Genomic DNA, 21,308 nt, shown 5'->3' with positions numbered 1-21,308 from the left:
GATTGCGGCGTTTATTTACCGAAAGGTAAGTAAATATTTTGTCAATGTTCTAATCCTAAAAAGACCGTTATTCGTATTAGGTCACTTTTGTACTAAAATGCAGTTTTTGAATTGTGACTTAAATCATATTAAGTCATTTTTGTATTATCAACTATTCTAAAGGTAACGACATATTTCTCGTTATGCCTGTACTTTATTAAATGCTTTCTTTGTTTAAGTGTATTATGTATAAATAGGCCGTTTTAATAATATTTTGATAAGTTAATTTTATGGCGTATTAAAGTTTATGTCGTTGTTTCAATTATAATTTGTTTAAATATTTATGTTTAGGTCATTATATGAAGAGATTAAAGATGATTTTATATTACAAATGGTTCAAGAAAATGAAAAAGAAAACGAAAAATTCATACCCAAAAAGTTATCATGAAATACAAGAGTTTCCTCGCTGAGTGATAATCATCATCTGAGGCTCTACAGCTGCTAGTGGGCCTTGGCCTGGTCCAGTATTTTCTTCCAGATCTCTCGGTCCTTTGTCTGAGTTCTCTAGATTTTCACAGCAATCATTAGATGCCATCCAACCATCGGAGCTTCGGCCCATCTGGTTTTCCATAGAGAAGACGCAGAGGTGCCTTCTTGTCGTCCATATGTGCCTCGTATCCGGCCCAGCGTAAACGGCCTAGTTTTATGGTCTATAAGACATTCGGCTCCTCGTACATTTCATAAAGCTCATGGTTATACCGCGTTCTCCAATGTCTATTTTCCAGCACAGCACCGAAAATCCGTCTAAGGATTTTTCGCTAGAACACCAGCAGGCAATCCTCATTTTTTTGCTCAGGACCCAACTTTCGGACCCGTATGTTAGTACTGGTCTTAGTAGGGTCTTTTATAGCAGTACCTTTATGTTTCGGGATAGCAGTTTCGATCAAAAATATCTTAGAAGGCCGAATCAGCCATAATTCGTTTACATATTTCTGCAGATATTTCGTTCTGGTTTGTTATTAATTATGCCAGGTACACAAAGTCACGTACAGCCACGAACTTGACTTGTAGACCGAGCTTTTGGGCAGTTTGGTCTATAGCAAGATATGCGTTAACAGCAGTAGAGGATCACTGCTGGTAGCGTCCTCCCGATCCAGGTCTATATCATTCGCGTATCTCAGTATTTGTATCTATTCGAAAAATAAAGTGCCCGATGTCTCAATTTCTGGAATCTCGGATGCATTTTTCTAAGGCTGTGTTAATCAGAAGGCTGGAGAGCGCATCACCCTGCCTAAGGCCTTCCATTGCCCTAAAAGGTTGCAAGATACTGAATGGATCCGAACGACGCTTTTTTATTTTTTTAACGTCATTGCTGTAAGTGACACCAATTGTGGTGGAATGCCGATCTCAGTCAACGCTTGGTACAGGAAATTTCGGTGAACATTGTCGTATGCAGCCTTAAAATTCACGAAAATAATATGGTGTGTTATGACATTGAACTCAGTGTTTCAAAATCTGATCAGTAGTCGAACGGTTAGGGCCCCAAGCGAACTGGTAGTCGCCTAGTTTGTCTTCTGTGTATGGAGATATTCTATTGAAAAGGACATAGGCGAAGATTTTATATGCCGTGTTTAAAAGAGATATACCGTGATAATTCTGGCAATCAAATATATCACCTTTCTTGTGCTGTACACACCGCTGTAATATATACCCTATGTTACTGCGATGTTCCACTCATGGGGCGTATTAGATTATATTAGAAAAACTTAACTATAATTTTTCTTATGTCATTGTTGTGGCAACCCTGTACTTAGTCTGTGGTTCATGTACCTATGCAATGTGTAAGGCAATGTGCTTTTAGAAAGAATAAAGAAAAGTTAACAGGGCGTCGTTTCAGACTACCACACCTGGACTATCAGCTCATAAAATTTCTCCTTAAAGCTAGTTTCAGCATATTTAAGCAATTCCACAGAGATGTAATCAGTTCCTGGTGGCTTATGATTTTTGAGTTTCCTAATGGCCAATCTAACTTCGTCTATTTGTAGGCAGCGAGATATCTGGGATGTTAGTATAATTTTTTATGGCAGAAGGTGTTTCAGCAGTTTCTGTGGTATTTAGCAGTTCTTGGAAGTACTAATTCCATCTTTTAATAATATCGTTCTTACTATTTAGTAGCTCACTATCTTTACTTTTACAAGCTGAGGTTCTAGGTTTGAAATCTTTCCTACCTCTACTCTATTAGTTTGGCTGTAAAAGTTTCTCCAGTCCTTCGTTGAGAAACTTTTAGCAATCTCTTCAAGTTAGTTGACATCAACACATTTCTTCTTCTTTCTCTTGTGTAGTTATTTTTTTTCCTTCGTCGCGCTTTATGCTCTCTCTCGTCTGCAAGTGTAGGTCTGCTGTAACGATAGGTATGCTTCATTCTTTTCGTTAGTAACCTTTTGGCATTCGGCCACTTGTTTCTGCATCGTATCTCATTACCTAGATTTTCACTCGCAGCTGTTAGTAGAATTTTACTTAGTACTTCCCAGGATCTTACTTGCGTTTTGTTCGCTATTTATCTATCTGCTCTGAGCCAAAATTTTTAGATAAACTTTCACTTTAAGAGGTGCGAAATAAATCTATACTACATAGTATAAAACAAAGTCGCTTTTTCTGTTCCTATGTCCCTTTGTATGCTTAAATCTTTAAAACTACGGAACGGATTTTGATGCGGTTTTTTTTAATACATAGAGTGATTAAATAGGAAGGTTTTAGTGTATAATTTATTAGGTTTGAAACAAAGTAGGCGAAGCCGCGGGCGGTAAGCTAGTAATATTATAAAGAGGAAAGGTTTGTATGTATGTATGGTTTTCAAGCATAAACTACTGAACCGATTTTGATGAAATTTGGCACAGATAATCTTTAGACATTGAGAAAGAACATAGACTACCTTTTATTGCGAAATATGTACCACGGGCGGAGCCGGGGCGAACCGCTAGTTCCTAACTAAAACTGCACTTCTGTATTACTTTTTTTAATTAATTATATGTACTAAAGTTTAATTTTTTGTTGATTAATAATACCAATATTAGAGTTGATTGCCCATAGGTATTAAGTAAATAGTAAAAATGAGTCTTGAAACAAACAATAAATATAATTTCTTAGTTAACATTTGGTTTCATTAGACTACTTCCCATTAATATTTTAATACTAAGTTGACATAATTCAGGTTACGTCCAAATGCATGCATAGAACAAAAATACTAAAGTGACTCATTCCCAAACTAGTCAAAGATGATTTACAAGTTTTCAGTACTAAAGTGACGCAATATCTAATGGTAATTTTTAAAAAAAGATAAAAAATATTTAAATTTAATTTAATTTATTTTTTATGGATTGTATGGGTGGACAATATCCTCTAAAATGATATCAGACTTTAATATCTTATATAACTTTGCATGCGAACAAATTATGACATGATTTGTAAATAGTTCTGTAAATTACGAACACTTTTTTGATGATTCCCAAAAAACACGAATTTCGTATTAGGTCACTTTCGTTCTCAGCGTGCGATATTTCAAGCGTGTTATCAATATAAGCAAAAAAAATCTTTTTTCCACTTAGATGTATGGGAACCGCCTTAAAAATATTTGAATCTTATGGTTAGTATTTGCTGTTACAGCGTCAACAGAAATATTCTCTGAAATTTTACATTCCATATCATTTGCAAATAAATATTATTTATTACTAGCTGCTCCGCGCGGTTTCACCCCCGTGGCTCCACTCCTGTCGGTCGTAGCGTGATGATAAATAACCTTTAACCTTCCTCGATAAATGAGCTTTTTTAAACACAAAAATAATTTTTTAAATCGGACCAGTAGTTCCCGAGATTAGCGCGTTCAAACAAAGAAACAAACCCTTCAGCTTTATAATATTATAGTACTTATACAGGGTGTAATCGTTAAGTGTGCACAGGCGATTATTCCGTATAAGTATTGCAGATATCAAAAAACTTTTTACTGATATCGAAAGCCCTTTACCTGATGAGTAAAATGACAATTCTATCTTTTCGATAATAAAACGGGAAATATCCAAAAAAACTTATATTAAACACTCCAATACATTGAATTTTCTATACATTTCGTGTTCAAAGCAAATGTTCGAAGTGACGTCCTCGTTTAGGAATACCATTGTATTCCACATCGAGCTCTGTTTACAGTTTATAAATGAATTTTTATAAAAAATTGCGAAGTAATTTAAGCACAAATTCAAAAAAAAAAGAACCAAAATTTTTCAAATTAGGATAGTCATATCTCATACTAAATGTATGGGAGTGTTTGGTGTAAAATTTTTGGATATTTCCCGTTTTATTATTAAAAAGTAATTGTTGTCATTTTACTCATTAGGTAAAGGGCTTTCGATATCAGTATAAAGTTTTTTATAAACTCGCCTGGTCGTTACCAGGCGAGTTTATACGTTCGCTAGCTATGCAGATACTGAGCCATCTGCGCACGCGCGGCCAGTGGATAGAGAGAATAGAAATAGAAATAGAAAGTGTTTTATTTGCCACCAATTACAAAAATATAAATCTTAATAATCTAAGTAACACAGAACAGGAAAAAAAAATATACATATATAGCAATGGTGGCAAAAAGGACTCCCCGTCAGCAAAGCAGCAACCATTCATTAAAATGTATTGCTGCACTGATTTTCAGAGGAGACCACGTGACTGTACAGATGCAATAATTCAGTACTAAATGATACATATAATTATGACAGTGTGTTTATGTAGGATAGGTAGAGACAATATAATATAATATGTGCACCTTAATTTTATTTTGCGACCAGTGGGAGAGTGTTAGATATTATATAAATAGATACTATATAATTTGATAATATAAATAGATAACATATTATAATTAATTACACGATAAAAATACGTTGAAAATTGAAATGATCAATGGCTCAAATATGTGGCGACAGGCCGAACTCCTATCGGCAATTGCTTCTGATGCTGGAGTAACAAAAACCTCAGACGTTATTTAAAACATGGCACTGAAGAAAGATTTCGTAAAGGGGGAGGTAAATTATTCCAGCACTTTGAAGCAGCATAACGGAAGCTACCACGAAACTACGAAGAAAAATGTTGCGACAGCTTAATACTTCTGGAATTAGCGAACCTAGTATTATAATCATTTTTTGCCCAGTCAAGTTTATTATGCAAGTACGCAGGTTTACCGTTCTTAACAACACCGAACAAAAGTACGCTAAAATGTAGTTCTCTCCTGAAAGTCATAAATAGCGAATTGGATTTGCTAAGAAATGGAGAGATATGCGCTCTTCGAGGGATACAATAGCAGAAACGCGCACAAGCATTATGGACTCTCCTAATTACGCGCTCGGTTCTTGCCAATAATCTTGTCCCATAGAGTGCATCTGCATAATTAAATTTTGACAAGATCAAAGCTTCACAAAGCCTAGCGTACGGGATGTGGGTGGGAATAGGTGGGTGGTTTATGTGGTGGTTTACTTTAATCAGTCGTCAAAAATATCAATTTTAGAAATTGACAGAAAAACTACGATAAGTCTGGAAAAATTTCTATACATCAGGAAAATTTCCATAAGTCGGGAAAATTTCTATAAGCTGGAAAATTTCCATAAGAAAGGAAAATTTCTATAAGCCAGGAAAATTTCTATAAACAAGGAAAATTTCTCTTTGCCGCAAAATTATATAGATAAGGAAAATTTGTAAAAGTCAGGAAAATGTTTATAAGCCAGGAAAATTTCCATGAGAAGGGAAAAATTCTATAAGTCAGGAAAATTTCTATACGTGAGGAAAATTTCTTTTTGCCGCAAAATTATGTAGATAAGGAAAAATTGTATAAGTTAGGAAAATGTTTATAAGCCAGGAAATTTTCTATACGCCAGGAAAATTTCTATACGTCGGAAAAATTGCTATATGCCAGCATTCTATAAGCCAGGTAAATTTCTATACGCCAGGAAAATTTCCAAAAGAAAGGAAAATTTAAAACAGTAAAATTTCCATAAGTCCGGAAAATTTCTATACGTCTGGAATATTTCTATACGTCAGGAAAATTTCTATACGTCTGGAAAATTTCTATACGTCAGGAAAATTTCTGTACGTTGGGAAAATTTCTCTTTGCCGCAAAATTATGTAGGGAAAAATTCTATAAGCCAGGAAAATTTCTCTTTGCCGCAAAAATTTCTATAAGTCAGGAAAAATCCATAAGTCGGGAAAATTTCGCTAAGACAGGAGAATTTCTATACGTCAGGAAAATTTCTCTTTGTGGGGAAAATTTCTTTAAGTCAGGAAAATTTCGATAAGTCATTAAAAAATAAAATTATAGATAAATTATGATAAAATACGTATTTAAGGCGATAGAAACGATTCAACTATAAATTTATATTTAAACATGGTATGCATAATAAATAACCTTATATTTCGTGTTTCTCAGAAATAATTCAGAAGAGAACTTAATACAACGGTTCGGTGAGATGGGAGAGGATACGGAAGATTGCTCTAAGCCGTTGTTAGGCGATTGTGGAGGTAATATTATTATTTAATTAATTAAGTATTTAATTTGATAGATAAATTAAAAAATTTAATCAGAGAGATAATGTAAAAAGCAGTTTTAATCCTACTAATATTATAAATGCGAAAGTTTGTGAGGATGTGTGTGTGTGTGTGTGTGTGTGTGTTTGTTACTCTTTCACGCAAATACTACTGAACCGATTACAATAAAATTTAGCACACATATTATAGAAGGTAACTTGGATTAACACATAGGGTAGGTTTTATCCCGGAAATCCCACGGGAACGGGAACTATGCGGGTTTTCCTTTGAAAACGCGGGCGACGCCGCGGGCGGAAATCTAGTACATATATTATGTATATAAATCTCGTGTCACAATGTTTGTCCTCAATGGACTCCTAAACCACTTAACCGATTATAATAAAATTCGCACATCATGTGCAGTTCGATCCAACTTGAGAGATAGGATAGTTTAAACATGTTGATACCACGGGCGAAGCCGGGGCGGACCGCTAGTTGTATTATAATAATTAACTTACATGGCGTTTGAACGTCTGGAATTTCTACTTGTACAGGTCTAAACGGTTTGTTGGGCGCCACGTGGAAGGGGTAGCGCTGCGGCACGGGCTCGTCCGCCACGACGGGTCCCCACGCGGTGCTCTTGGGCGGCTCGGGCCGCCGGTGGCCCGGGCGCCACGCCTGCGACGGTCTGGCGGGTTTCTCTTGTGGCTGCTCATACTCATCGTCGTCGTACTCGTACTCATATTTCGTCTCTTGCACCGGTTTACATTCTGCCAAAATCATTAGGTACCTATTCAATTATTTTTAACACGCTTTTATTAAAATAAATTACATTATTTTATCTGATTTTAAAAAATGGATAATCGTGAGAATAAATTATCTACAAATTTATTCACCGAACATGATTTCTAGTTTTTGTATTATCCAATTACATATCATAATATGAGAACATAGGAGGACAGTGTCAATGTAGTGGGAAGTAATTATAGGTAACTGAATTATGTGTTATAATCACATTTAGTTCACAATATGCTATCCAATCGCCAATCGCCAATCGCACACAATATGGTCATAATGTGTATAGATGTGATAAAAGTTGTTACCGGTTTGCGGCGGGCTGGGCGCTGCGACCGGCATCGGCAGCGGCAGGATCACAAGCGGCACGGAGCCTCCCTGCCCCGCGCCGCGAGCTGGAACCGACCACAACACGCCCTTTATATATTATGAATCTTCTTCTTATACTATAAACTTATAAAAAACGATAGCCGTCATTTTTCGGGTTCCGAACAACAAAATACACGGTATACGCGGTACCCATATAGGATCATTTCGTTGTCCATCTGTCTATCTATCTGCCTATCAAGACGATTTTTCTCATGAACGTGCGAAGGAAATTTATATCAAATACTCAGATCAAATTCAAACTTTTAAGCCAACGCAATCAATAAATAAAGGCCTCATGGTGCAAATTTTCGTCATTCGCAAGGGAATCAAATCCTACAGGATAGTTATAGGATAGTTCACGGGAAACTCAGAATCTTGATATTTCATACGAAACCACGTCTTCGTAATTTAAATTAAAAATATTATATAATTAACTAAGATAATTAAAAACAGATTTGTGCCGAACCCCCGGTGCGCAAGTCCGACTCGCACTTGGCCGGCTTTATTATTATTATAAATGGAAATACACACAAAGATTGATTGAAATTGAATCCCTGGAAAATGAGAACGACATCTCGGGCGTGATTATCATCAGTTCATGTATAACGTACTAGCTGTGCCCCGCGGTTTTACCCGCATTGCTCTGTTATAGCCTTCCTCGATAAATGGACTATCTAACAGTAAATAAATTTTTTAAGTCGGATCTGTATTCTGTGGTTCCAATTAGCGCGTTCAAGCAGACACACAAAGTGTTCAGCTTTATTAATATTAATTATTATCTCTTCTCCATAATACTCGGGTACCACCAGAAGGACGGTACCCGGATCTTTGGAAGGCTTACGTGGGGACACGGATCCAACACGCAGAGGCCCTTTCGAGACTTTTAATGTGTTGTGGGACACCAGCCGCAGCCTGCCCATGACTGCACTATAGAGATACAGCCCTGGGCAGTCCGCGGCCGATGTAGGACTATTGCAGGGTATGGAAATTTAATAATTGGGCTATGGATTGGGATGCTAAATGGACTGGTACTGGGGACTATGGGAAACTATGGCACCTGCCTTTCTACTAAAAGAAAGTAAAAATATGATGGCAGGTGGTGACTCGCCCTCTCACTGTATGGGCCCCCGAAATAAGTCGCTGCAATAGTGCGACAAGGGGGCAACATATTGTGAGCAGCTAAGGGTGGAGAGGCGTCCCTGGACTTTAAACTACGATCACGCGCTCCCTGAGGGTCCAGCATCACGTGCCCACTCACCACTTACGCTTCGCATCCACCCTTCGAGCTAAAAGCTCTCGCGACTCCACTCTGGCCGGCCGGTTAAGGCAAGCCAGAGGTGGGGGTCCTGTCCTCGTCAGGCTTCACTCCGACCGACCGGTGAAGGCAAGCCGGAGATGAAGACAGGGGCCTCCCCCGGGAGCACTCGGTTCCCGCGGGGTCGCTACTCCCCGACACCCCGCCACAAGGTGTCCTGCGGGTTGACTGATTGCACGGGTGGAATATCTATTATCACGTAAACAATAGATATCCCAACCGTGGGCGATGGGGCCGTCACATCCCTACGCCCATGTATTATATTATTATTATAAATTAAATTATAAGTAACCAAGCTTTAACCAAGAATCTCACGTATGGGGATGTTGACGGAGATGGGTTGCCATGGCGACGCGGGAGATGCCTGCGGCTCCACGTGCAATAGCGCATTGCTCCTCTCGTACCCTTCATATTCTGGAATTGATTACTTATTCTGTAAGACACTTATAAATAAACTCGTAAGTCTAATTTTATAAATAATAATTTTTTTCGAGGGTAGGAGCAAAAAAGAGACACACGTTTTTTCGTAAGCTGTTATATTTTAAATTTGATTTTACATACAAACTCATAGTATTAATTTACCTATATGTGTTAATTTTTGTACCTTCACCTACCAGTTAAATCTCCTTATATAAATATCCAACAATCACACTCTAAAACTATTACTTCACTCTGAAACCACACAATGGATTCTGTCAAACAATCTATGACTGACATGGCAGCCTTGTTCAATGCAAAAATGGCTGAATTTCAGCGGGACCTGCACAATGTTAATAGCACCAATAATTCCCAACCTGCTTCTACCAGCCCCACTTCAAAATTAGCAGCAGAGTTCAACACCTTCCGCTCTTTTGTTGTATCTTCTTTGCATACTTTGCAATCGCAGATTGAGTTCCTCTCAAATCAGTATATTAGATGGGAGATGAGAAGTCGGAGGAAAATGTTATTATTGCACGGAATACCAGAAGCTTCAAAAGAAAGTCCTGCAGATTTGGTGTCTAAAGTGGTGACGGATCACATAAAAGTGTCTCAATTTCAAAAGGAATCTATTTCCCGGTGCCATCGTTTAGGTTCAGCAAAATCAGATAAGCCCAGGCCCATTATAATTAAATTTAAAGATGTTTCCTTAAGAGATACCATTTGGTTTTCTAAGACTGCTCTGAAGGGTACTGGATACACACTGTCAGAATTTCTTATGAAGGAAAGACATGATGTTTTCACTTCTGCAAGGACCCGCTTCGGTATAGCCAATTGTTGGACTAAAGATGGTTATATCATTGTTCAAGCTTCAGACGGCTCAAGACATAAAGTAACTACAATGGCTGAACTTGAAACCATTCCTTCAACTTCCACTAATTTGCCACAACAAGCCAATAACTCAAAGCCTGTGTCAAATGTAAGGCCCAAGAGGCTCGGCAAAGTTAAGTAAGCATTCAATGCATGTTTATTTCAATTGTATGTTTTGCCTTAGTAATTTGATTTAGTTATTTATGTTTCTTGTCATAATATGAGTTATCACTGTGTTAATATCCCTTCTTTCTATTTTCAAGTATTGTCAGTTTTGATTTAAAACTCGATTGTAGTTTTATATTTTATCTTTTCTCAGTATCTATAGTTAATTATAGTTAGTACTATTCATTTATTTTATTGCTAGATACCCGATTATTATACGATCGCACTTAGGTCTTTGACTATTGTCAATTGTCAAATGTCAAATGTCAAATGTCAACTTATTTTACATTTTTTTTTTTTTTATGTAATAGTGTCGTTTGTGTGGATACTAGCATATTTGAACTGTCACTGATAGTAATTGTTTTAATTTTGTGTTCTTTTGTTGTAATTTTAATTTTATTTTTTTTATTTTTAATGTAACTGGTGGTAAAGGTAATGTTTGAGCGTTACATATTTTTTGTTTTTATTTTTATTTTTATTTTTATTTTTATTTTTTAGCCAATTAAATTTATTTACGTAGTATATTTATTATATTAAGTATATTTATATTATGACTTTAAATTGTAGTACAGATAATGAAAGTTTCATTACACTAAATTCAAACAATGGTTTCTCAGATGACGACAGCTTCCATAGTTTAACCTGTTCTCCTTCTCCTTGCATTTCTTCTCTCTTTTCTAATTTTAAAAACAACTTAAACATAGTACATATTAATGCGCAGAGTATTCCGGCACACTATCCTGATCTCCTTGCTACTTTCGACTCCAAACCTGTCCACGCTATTTTAGTATCCGAGTCCTGGTTAAAGCCCTGTCTCCCTTCCTCTTCTTATAGTCTTCCAGGATTTAATCTGATAAGAAATGATCGGATCGGCCGAACGGGGGGAGGGGTGGCTATATACTTGCGTTCACAAATTCCTTACTCCATTATTAGTCTATCTCCTCAGCCCCCACCTGGTGATGTTGCCGAACATCTTCTTATCGAGATTACTTCCTCGAATACTAAAATCCTTCTTGGTGTCTTCTATTCTCCTAACCTTACAGTTAACTATTTCCCGTCCTTTGATCACATCCTTGAATCCTTTTCGCCACTTTATAAGCATATTATCTTTTTAGGAGACTTTAACACTTGCTTACTCAAGGGTGATCATCGCAGTAAAAGGCTATTATCTATTGTTGATTCTTATAATTTAAAAGTCCTTCCTTCACAAGCTACCCACACCGCTCCAAACTGTATTCCTTCCCTCCTTGATCTTGTCATTGTTTCCTCTCCTGAGCATGTCACCGAGCACGGACAGTGTTCGGCCGATATGTTTTCCTCACATGACCTTATTTTCCTTTCGTATAAGATAAAACCCCCTAAGTTAAAACCAAAAATTGCCATGCATCGTAATTTTGCTAAAATGAATACTGAGCTACTTTATGAAGACGCAAATAACACTGACTGGTCGGTTGTCTTTTCTGCCGATAGTGTCGATGAGAAAGTGTCTTTATTTAATTCCTTGGTTATTAAACTTTACGATGCACATGCCCCACTCCGCCCTGTTAAGTTAAAACACTTGCCTGCCCCTTGGATGACAGATGACCTTAAAAAACTGTTAAGAAAGAAGGCGCGGGCAAAGTCTAAATTAAAATTGTCAAACTCGGATACTAATCGGGAAAAATTTATTATGATTCGAAATCGCTGCAATACGCTATGTAGGGATGCACAACGTCAGCACTTTGCCAAATCTATTGACAACGGTGACCCGTCGAAAATGTGGAAATTCCTCAGATCCCTTGGACTTGGCAAATCTCCCCTTACTTCTATCCCTAGTACAGTCCATGTCAATGACCTTATTTCTCACTTTTCTAATCCCTCTTCTGATTTCCTTCCCACCTTAAAATCTAGTACCCTAAACTATCTTAACACCTTACCCCTCCCTAGCTCTCCTTCTTTCGTAATCCGTCAGTTCACCGAGAGCAGTGTTAAGAAGAGCGTGTTGTCAATTACCTCGAAGGCTGTTGGTAGTGACTGTATTGGTCGAAGCATGATCATTCCAATCCTTCCCATCATTAATCCTGTCATCACCCATATCCTTAATTCTTCCATTTCTACAGGAAACTTTCCTAGCGTTTGGAAAAATGCCCACATTCTCCCTCTCCCCAAAAATCCGAATCCTTCGACTCCGTCTGATTTCCGCCCGATTGCTATCCTTCCTTTCCTATCCAAGGTTCTCGAACGTTTGGTACAAGAACAACTGAGCATTTTCCTAAATCATCACCAACTCCTAAATCCTTTCCAGTCTGGTTTTCGACCAGGACACAGCACGACCACAGCCTTAATTAAAATTACTGATGACATCCGACGAGGTTTCGACAACAAAAAGCTCACCATACTCACGCTGATTGATTTCAGTAACGCGTTTAATAGCGTCGATCACGACGTACTGCTGGCAGTGCTGCGCTCTCTTAACTTATCCTCCTCGGCTACTGATTGGTTACAAAGTTACTTAGAGGGACGTCGGCAGCGTGTACTAATTGAGGAAGTTTCTTCAACTTGGTGCAATGTTTCTGCTGGTGTTCCTCAAGGTGGCGTTCTGTCTCCCCTCCTTTTTTCCATTTTCATAAACTCCATTTCCAAGGATATTGTGTCATCTTACCATATGTATGCGGACGATTTCCAATTATATAAACATGCGTCACTTCTTGAACTACCTGAAGCGCTGACCTTGCAGCAATAGTCAGATGGAGCAAAAGTCATGGTTTAACAGTAAATCCAATCAAAACCAAGGTTATCATATTCGGAAGCAGGCAATTAGTCTCAAAAATTGACTGGACCAATTTACCGAACGTTGTCGTTGATGGAGTTCTCATCCCCTACAGTGCTCAGGTAAAAAGTCTTGGTCTAACTCTTGATCAAACTTTTTCCTGGGATGAACAAATAAAGCAAGTTCAAAAAAGGGTTTTTTCTTCTGCCTTCTCCTTACGGCGCTTGCGCAACTTTCTTCCTGTCACAACCAAAATTACCTTAGCTCAATCCCTTCTCCTTCCTCTCCTTGATTTTTCAGACTCCTGCTATCCCGATATTCGTGAATATCAACTTGACACCCTTGAGAAGCTCCAAAATTTCTGTATCAGATTCATATTCGGACTTCGTAAATTTGACCATGTCTCTGAATACAGGAAAAGGCTAAAGTGGCTTCCTATCCGTTATCGCCGGGATACTCATCTGCTGCATCTTTTGTACTGTGTTCTGTTTAGCCCTAAGACTCCTTCTTACTTAAAAGATAACTTCGATTATTTAAGTTCTAGTCATTCCCTCTCTCTTCGCTCTTCCAACTTGTTATTGCTCAGCACCCCTTTCCATCATTCTAAATTTTTTAATAATTCTTTCACTGTCCGGGCTATTCAACTATGGAATGCATTACCAGAAAATATTAGACGTGCTCAAACGCTCTGCTCTTTTAAATTGTTGCTTAAAGACCACTTCTTTTCCTTACTATAGATTTGCTTTGCTTGCTGACGTCACCAACTATTGTTTTTATATATATATATATATATATCTTTTTTTTGCGTTTGTACTATAGTATGTGTATGTATATGTATTCTATTTATATAATAATATGTATGTATATGTTTATTACAAAGCATATGTATGTATTTATATGTATTTTATTTATTTGTACTATTATGTAGTAGTATGTATTTATGTAGTAGGTATCTTTGATACTTACATAATTTTATTTATTTATTATTATTGTTTTTTTTTCTTCTTTTTGCACTATCCCATTAACTTCATACATTTCCTTTCCATCAGGTTGCCTGGTAGAGATTGCTGCTTAGCAATAAGGCCGCCTCTTGTACAAACTATGTCTTTCTTATGTATTAATGGTATTTTTGTCATATTTTAGTTTGTGCAATAAAGAGTTATAAATAAATAAATAAATAAATAATAAAAAATAAAATTGGTTCAATTCAAATGATTTTGAACCACAAAAAGAAAAATAAAAATCGTTCAATATTTAGTTTGTAGAATATTATGAGCTTACCTAATATAAAAAAAATAAATTAAATAAATCTTTATTTCACCTTTACATTATACAATTTTGAATATGAGGCTCTGGCTCTCTTGCTAGGCATTGCCTGTGTTAAGAGAGCCAGTCCTATAATATGATATATCTTATATATAAAATTCTCGTGTCACAATGTTTGTCTGCATACTCCTCCGAAACGGGTGGACCGATTCTCATGAAATTTTCTGTGCATATCGGGTAAGTCTGAGAATCGGCCAACATCTATTTTTCATATGTACCACGGGCGTAGCCGGGGCGGACCGCTAGTCTTATATATAAAATTCTCGTGTCACAATGTTAGTCTGCATACTCCTCCGAAACAGGTGGACCGATTCTCATGAAATTTTCTGTGCATATCGGGTAAGTCTGAGAATCGGCCAACATCTATTTTTCATATGTACCACGGGCGAAGCCGGGGCGGACCGCTATAGTAATATATAAAATTATATGTGATTTGCAGTGTCTTATGCAGTGTAATTTGTAATTTGTAAAATAGAGACACGCATCGTCATCTTATTTAACTTATAAATGATTGCTTATTCCACTATCAATCTAGTATAAACACATGACTGATATGAGTCACATTATTTTGTATTGGAATAATCGTAATTAGAAGGCAGCAGCTGACCTGCAGCACCTGCACTGACGGGTCGCAGGCGCCGGCGCAAGACGCGCGGCGCGCCCGAGCTCTCTGCCGTCGATACTGCGCCTGTAACACAAATAATATTTTTTTAGATATTAAATACTATTACAGTAGAATCCGTTTATTATGACTCCGCCTATATTGACCAACCGGTTATTATGACGTAATTGCACTACGAAGTTTGGTTTTCATATAAAATTCTTATTAAAAAGTCGGATATATTGACTTCCCTTACAGTGACATGCCGCTTATTATGACCCATTTTTAATAAATTATGTCTGGTTATAATGACCGGCATGATTCTTTACACGGAAATGTGGGAAGATTATGTTGTCATTGATAGCGATCTCCTCACATCCGAAGAACCCACCGATGAAAATAACGTACAGAACATTAGTGCTAAGAAACAACTGGAAACTGATGGGGAAGAGGAAGTCGAGGAATCACCATTACCAGGCAGCAGAAGAGGCATTAAAAGCTGCAGAATTATTATCACGATTTGTTCACAGCAATATTGAAAATGATAATTTGACCAAAGCTATGTCTTCTATAGGTACGCAATAGTATTAGAGACTGTTTTTACAATAAAATGAAAAACAAAAGCAGACAAAAATTACAGTGTACCTACTTTACAGTAAAAAAATACACTTGTATGTGTTATTATAATAATCTGCTGATTACGTGCAATTTTGATTTTTATTTAATATGTACGTATACTTATGCAAGTATACTATGTTTCTGTATTAAAATACTTAAATACATACATATTTACATAAAAAAGATTTTTCATTTCACATAACGCTTTGTATGACGTCCGCTTATTATGACGTGTTTGTCGATTCCCTTCGATGTCATTATAAACGGATTCCACTGTAATTAAATTATAATATTCAATCAAAAATTATTAAAAACTGAATATTAGTTTCAGTAGATTTTTAACTCCAATAACGTGACGTATTACAAAGATTTCTACCAAATTATGTTACAGGTAGTTACTATAACAAAAAAACTAAACCGCCTCCAAATTGAACAATCCTTGCTACTAATATTATAAACGCGAAAGTTTGTAAGTATGGATGGATGTTGATTTTTCTATCACGTAAAACTACTGAACCGATTACCTACAATGAAATTTGGTATGTACTATGTAGATAGCATAAACCCAGAATAATAATACTGTTTTTCACGGAAATCCCCCAGGAATAGGAACTATGCGGGTTTTTTAAAAAAAAACGCAGGCAAAAATCTAGTCAAAAATAAAAAAAGAATTATTAAAAACGGTTCAGTCGAGAGTCCTGACTCCTGAAGCATCGAACACAAAAAATATAGTCGAAATGAATATAGTATAGCCATAATTATAATATTATATGTTTTATCTGTAGTATTATTAAATTAACCTCAGAATTGGAGCAAAATAATATCAAAATCAGGTTTTATTAGCATTGTGATATATTATCGATTAGTTACCATATTATAATATGAATAACATATAATATTATTATTGATCGTTAAAACCGCCCTTGACATTACAACGGCGAACTTTTGGGATTTATCCGTTCTTTGAACAATATATTAGCAGAAACATATCGATGCTAAAATAGTAATGTAGTGCGATTCGCGTAGGCTTCAATCTTTCGAGGCCTGCGCAGCGCGAGCGGTCGAGCCGTGAGGTGTAACAGCTTAAAGTTTAAACCACATTATTTTGACGATATGTTATTATGCACTATCAATTATTTCTCAATCTATACCATTATTTTACTTTACGATTTACTTATACACTAATTAGTAAAGATTTCATGAATTCATTAAGATTGGCTACACAATAACACCGACTCACGTACAAGAAGAGGTGATATAGATGTTATTATGAGACAAAAAATAAGACTAGAATGGCTTTTAAAAAATCGAATTATAAGATAGTATGCACTTTTACCAAAGAATTAGGTCTACTCTTAATATTAAATAATTTATAGTACTAAATTTACAGCCTATAATATTTAAAATGTAGGTACTACTTTAGAGAGCCTATTAAAACTTTAATAAGCTTTAATCAATATAATATTATGGAAGATGAAAATAAATTCATCGAATGTTCTCGCTAAAGAACCACTGTGACATTAATATTATAATTTTAATAAATAATAGATATTATTATTAATGCAAATATGTTTAAACACTAAAACCTAACGAAAAGTGTGAAACATGAAAATAGTCTCCGCTGATAGACCAATACCGTAGCCTTCAAAAATGGTAAAAAAATTAAAAAATACAGTACAATGAAACCCTTAGAAAGGGAAAGTAATATGATAACAATGAAAGACGGTCGATCCGAGGTTGGAAAGTGGGAGGGAGGAGCTTTGAATAGTAAAAAAAAAATGTGTGTACTAGTGTACACACGTAAGAAGTGAAACTTCTTTATGACCTTATTTTTCAAAAAATAATTTACTATATGCATATATCAAAGATGGCGCATAACGGAAAAATGTCACGCGTAACGAAAAAATGTTACACTAAATTTTTTTCCAACCCCGATAAAGAAGTTTCACTTCAAAAATATTTCTATTTCCGGCAAAACTGCAAGTCCTATGGAAATGGCAAAGTTACAACTTTGAACATTTTCAATATTACTTATAATGTAGTTTTTTTTTTCACCAACAGAAAGTTGGTACAGATTTAAACTAACAAAAAGTCCCTCAAAACTTTTAAAACAGATTGACACAATAGTTCATTAAATAAAAATAACTACGTTAAAAACAACCGACTTCAAAAACAGAAAAGTAAAAAATAAAAAAGATTGCATATTTTTAATTACTACATAGTATTTAGATGTGCTATTTACTAAATAGGTTTGATGTTAGTGCCAAGCCAATGTAATACTTACAATACGTAAGTACTATCCTATAATAATTATTGCTCTCGGGGCTCACTGAAAATCGGTGCTGCGACGTTTTTTACGTCACAGATGTTCACCGAGTGATTTCCCCTTTTAATGGCATCATGCTTCACAGGCTACACACTTCCAAGTTCAAGTTGTATGCCAATTGTTTTGCGAATTGTGTGGACTAGGTGTGATCTTCTGTATTACTACAATTTTAACAAATAAATGATTTGAATTCGCATTACCTTACGGTGAGCTGTTATAATACTTATAATATAATATGGTACCCACTATAAACTAAAATAAATAAGTTATGTTTGATCGATTAAAAAACAGATGTGTAATATAATATTACCTATTCCATTTAATAAAATTTCTTCGACAATATCACTACCTATAATATCTTTTAAGATTATAAAAAATGGTAGACTTCTAGGAAGCTCATAGGTTATAATATAGTTTTGTGCTATTGAAAGCTATTAGATGCACGATCTTACTGTGTGTGTTGTAACAACTACATATAATATGTTTTTACAAGCTTTGATGTCCAACAAGAATAATAATATACACGAAAATAAAATTACGAAACGAAAATAATAAAATTACCTAATCCTTGTTACGTTGCGTGTCGTAAATCGTAAGTCGAAACTAGTAACTCGTAGATCGTAGATCATAGATCGTACAGAACTTTTTGAGAACTAACGTAATACGTCTGATTTACACGAAAAAATAAAAGTTTAAAGTGGGTCAAAAATCAAAATAGAGACTAAAGGAGTTAGTTACATAATTTTTTATAAATAACTAGATTTCCGCCTGCGGCTTCGCCCGCGTTTTCAAAGGAAAACCCGCATAGTTCCCGTTCCCGTGGGATTTCAGGGATAAAACCTATCCTATGTGTTAATCCAAGTTACCCTCTATATGTGTGCTAAATTTCATTGTAATCGGTTCAGTACTTTTTACGTGAAAGAGTAACAAACATATGGATGTTTGAAAGTTTGTATGGATGTATGGACATCCATACATCCATACAAACTTTCGCCTTATAATAGTATATTAAGATAATTAAAGAAACAGGTGAAGCTTTAAATTTTAATCTGAGTTGTCGACAAATACATATTATTGGAATAAAATAATATAAATACCTAAACTAACTTTGGAGCGCTGGAAAATTATTTATTTTTGACTTGACGATTCGAAAGCGCCTCTACATGAAGCTTACTTTTGCGAAAATGATTTAACTTAGAGTTCAAATGTAAAATAAATATCCGGTATGCTAGGTTAGTGTAATAGGTATGTACATAAATAAATTATTTATCTGTCTTTTATCTATACTAATATTATAAAGAGGAAAGGTATGTATATGTATGGTCACAGATTAGAGAATAGTTACTTCGTGTATGGTTTTCACGCATAAACTACTGGACCGATTTTGATGAAATTTGGCACAGATAATCTTTAGACCCTGAGAAAGAACATAGGCTACCTTTTATTGCGAAATATGTACCACGGGCGAAGCCGGGGCGGACCGCTAGTATTTTTACAAAGGTATATTACATTCAATTTAAATATACCAATGGAAGACGGTTAGTTGTTACGTATAAATATCCAATTTCAAGCAATAGGTAACTATTACCCATGCTATTACTAAAATTCGTAATAAAAACTCAACACACCAATCATTGTGGATTCACATTTTAATTGATATAATCAAAATAGTTACCTGCATATTAAAATTTTATGAATGCCACAGGTGGCATTCATATCTAATATCAATATCTCTATGAATTGGTATAACTATTAAGATTAACTAATTTAATTACATAACTAATACGATTATAATTATTTTCATGGGATTCCATTGGAACATATAAAACTATTTACCTGTTAAAAATTAAAAAAAAAACTATTAGGGGATTCGTGATCCTGTTGCGGGAATGACTTTGGCAGTTGTTATACATATAGAATAATCCAAAGACGGTACTCACAAAGGCAGACGACGAGGGCGATGAAAGCGTTCATAGCGCCCGCAATAGAGTCCCTGTAGCGGGTTGGAGTTTGGAGTGTAGGCGGGTCGGCGGGTCGGCGGGTCGAGGCCAGGCGCGGTGACTTGTCGGGTGTCGGCGTGTGGGGTGCGAGCGCCGCTGGCGGCTGCGGCAAGCGTCCGCGCCGGCCCCACCGACCTTCTGCTGGTCGGCGACCTTCACGACATCTTTCGAATATGATGTTTAGCCGGTTGTTAACTACACAAAAAATCACCTACATAATATCTAATCGGTTTTCTTTTTACTTTTTACACCGTAATTTTATTTTTATGCTGCATAAAGTAATTCTGCGTAATTCGTATGATCAAGGATTTGACCCAAGACCTACACAAAGTTGCGCATTTTGTGCAGCTTAACTAGTAACTACTATCTCTGTAACACATTAAAATATTATGGTCGCATGGGAAGAGCGTTGATAAACATAAGTTACTTTCCCACATGGAAACTCAACAATTCACGTATCTCCAAAGCATTAATACCAACATAATTAAATGCAAATTGTTACATATTTTATTTTAAAAATGTATTTATTGGTATAGTCTAGCAAACATTGATTTCAGAAATGCATTTAAAATTAACATACATACTTACATTTTACCATTTTTGCTGGATAAAAACTATGATAGCGGAACTAATTTTTCGACCGCGTTCGTTGACACAGGTTGTGTAGAAATCTGAGGTGTAAATGTAAAACATATTTTATTGTATAACTGTCGTAAGATTAATCAAACATCAGCTTATACTAGTGCAAACTGCAAAGTAATGGTCATTTTACGCGCTAAATTGTGAACCGCAATAATAAATTATTATAATCAAACTTGCAAAATACTCATCAACGAAAACTAAACAATCAATTTATTTTATAGACGTTATAAGATTATCTTGTTATCGAAGTACATAGTTATCATCATCACTACATAGTATAAAACAAAGTCGCTTTCTGTGTCCCTATGTCCCTTTGTATGCTTAAATCTTTGAAACTACGCAACGGATTTTGATGCGGTTTTTTTTAATAGATAGAGTGATTCAAGAGGAGGTTTATATTCCTTTTTTTCCGCTTACATTGCAAACGCAGGCTAAACCCTTGAGTTTTATCAAAATAATGTACTAAGTATTGTACACATTGAAAAGGTCTACAGAAAAGTCCGCGATGTCTATATCTCTTATGGATAACCCACAATAACTTTTTGAAGTGAAACTTCTTTATCGGGGTTGGAAAAAAATTT

The 21,308-nt window shown here is 35.8% G+C and overlaps 2 protein-coding genes across 2 annotated transcripts in view; one reads left to right on the top strand and one right to left on the bottom strand.

Annotated features, from left to right (window-relative positions):
- Positions 1-20,185, bottom strand: part of LOC149897826 (uncharacterized) — a 29,564-nt gene extending 9,379 nt beyond the window's left edge. Inside the window, exons 1-5 of the mRNA XM_090116134.1 lie at positions 20,026-20,185; positions 15,148-15,228; positions 9,329-9,427; positions 7,638-7,724; positions 7,053-7,304 (exon numbers count right to left, since the gene is read on the bottom strand). Coding sequence (XP_089972260.1) covers positions 7,053-7,304; positions 7,638-7,724; positions 9,329-9,427; positions 15,148-15,228; positions 20,026-20,059 — 553 coding nt within the window. The 5' untranslated portion in view covers positions 20,060-20,185. The remainder of the gene's footprint in view (positions 1-7,052; positions 7,305-7,637; positions 7,725-9,328; positions 9,428-15,147; positions 15,229-20,025) is intronic.
- Positions 9,699-10,442, top strand: LOC149897827 (uncharacterized). Its single transcript, XM_090116494.1, has one exon. The coding sequence runs from the start codon at positions 9,699-9,701 to the stop codon at positions 10,440-10,442; it is 744 nt and encodes a 247-aa protein (XP_089972620.1).
- Positions 20,186-21,308: the final 1,123 nt, after the last annotated feature.

Source organism: Colias eurytheme, chromosome 25 (assembly GCF_061535395.1).
Source record: "Colias eurytheme isolate Ceu_HAF_F1 chromosome 25, ilColEury1 Martin Lab GWU primary, whole genome shotgun sequence".
NCBI classification, from domain to species: Eukaryota; Metazoa; Arthropoda; class Insecta; order Lepidoptera; family Pieridae; genus Colias; species Colias eurytheme.
This window is presented reverse-complemented; position numbering and strand designations above follow the sequence as displayed.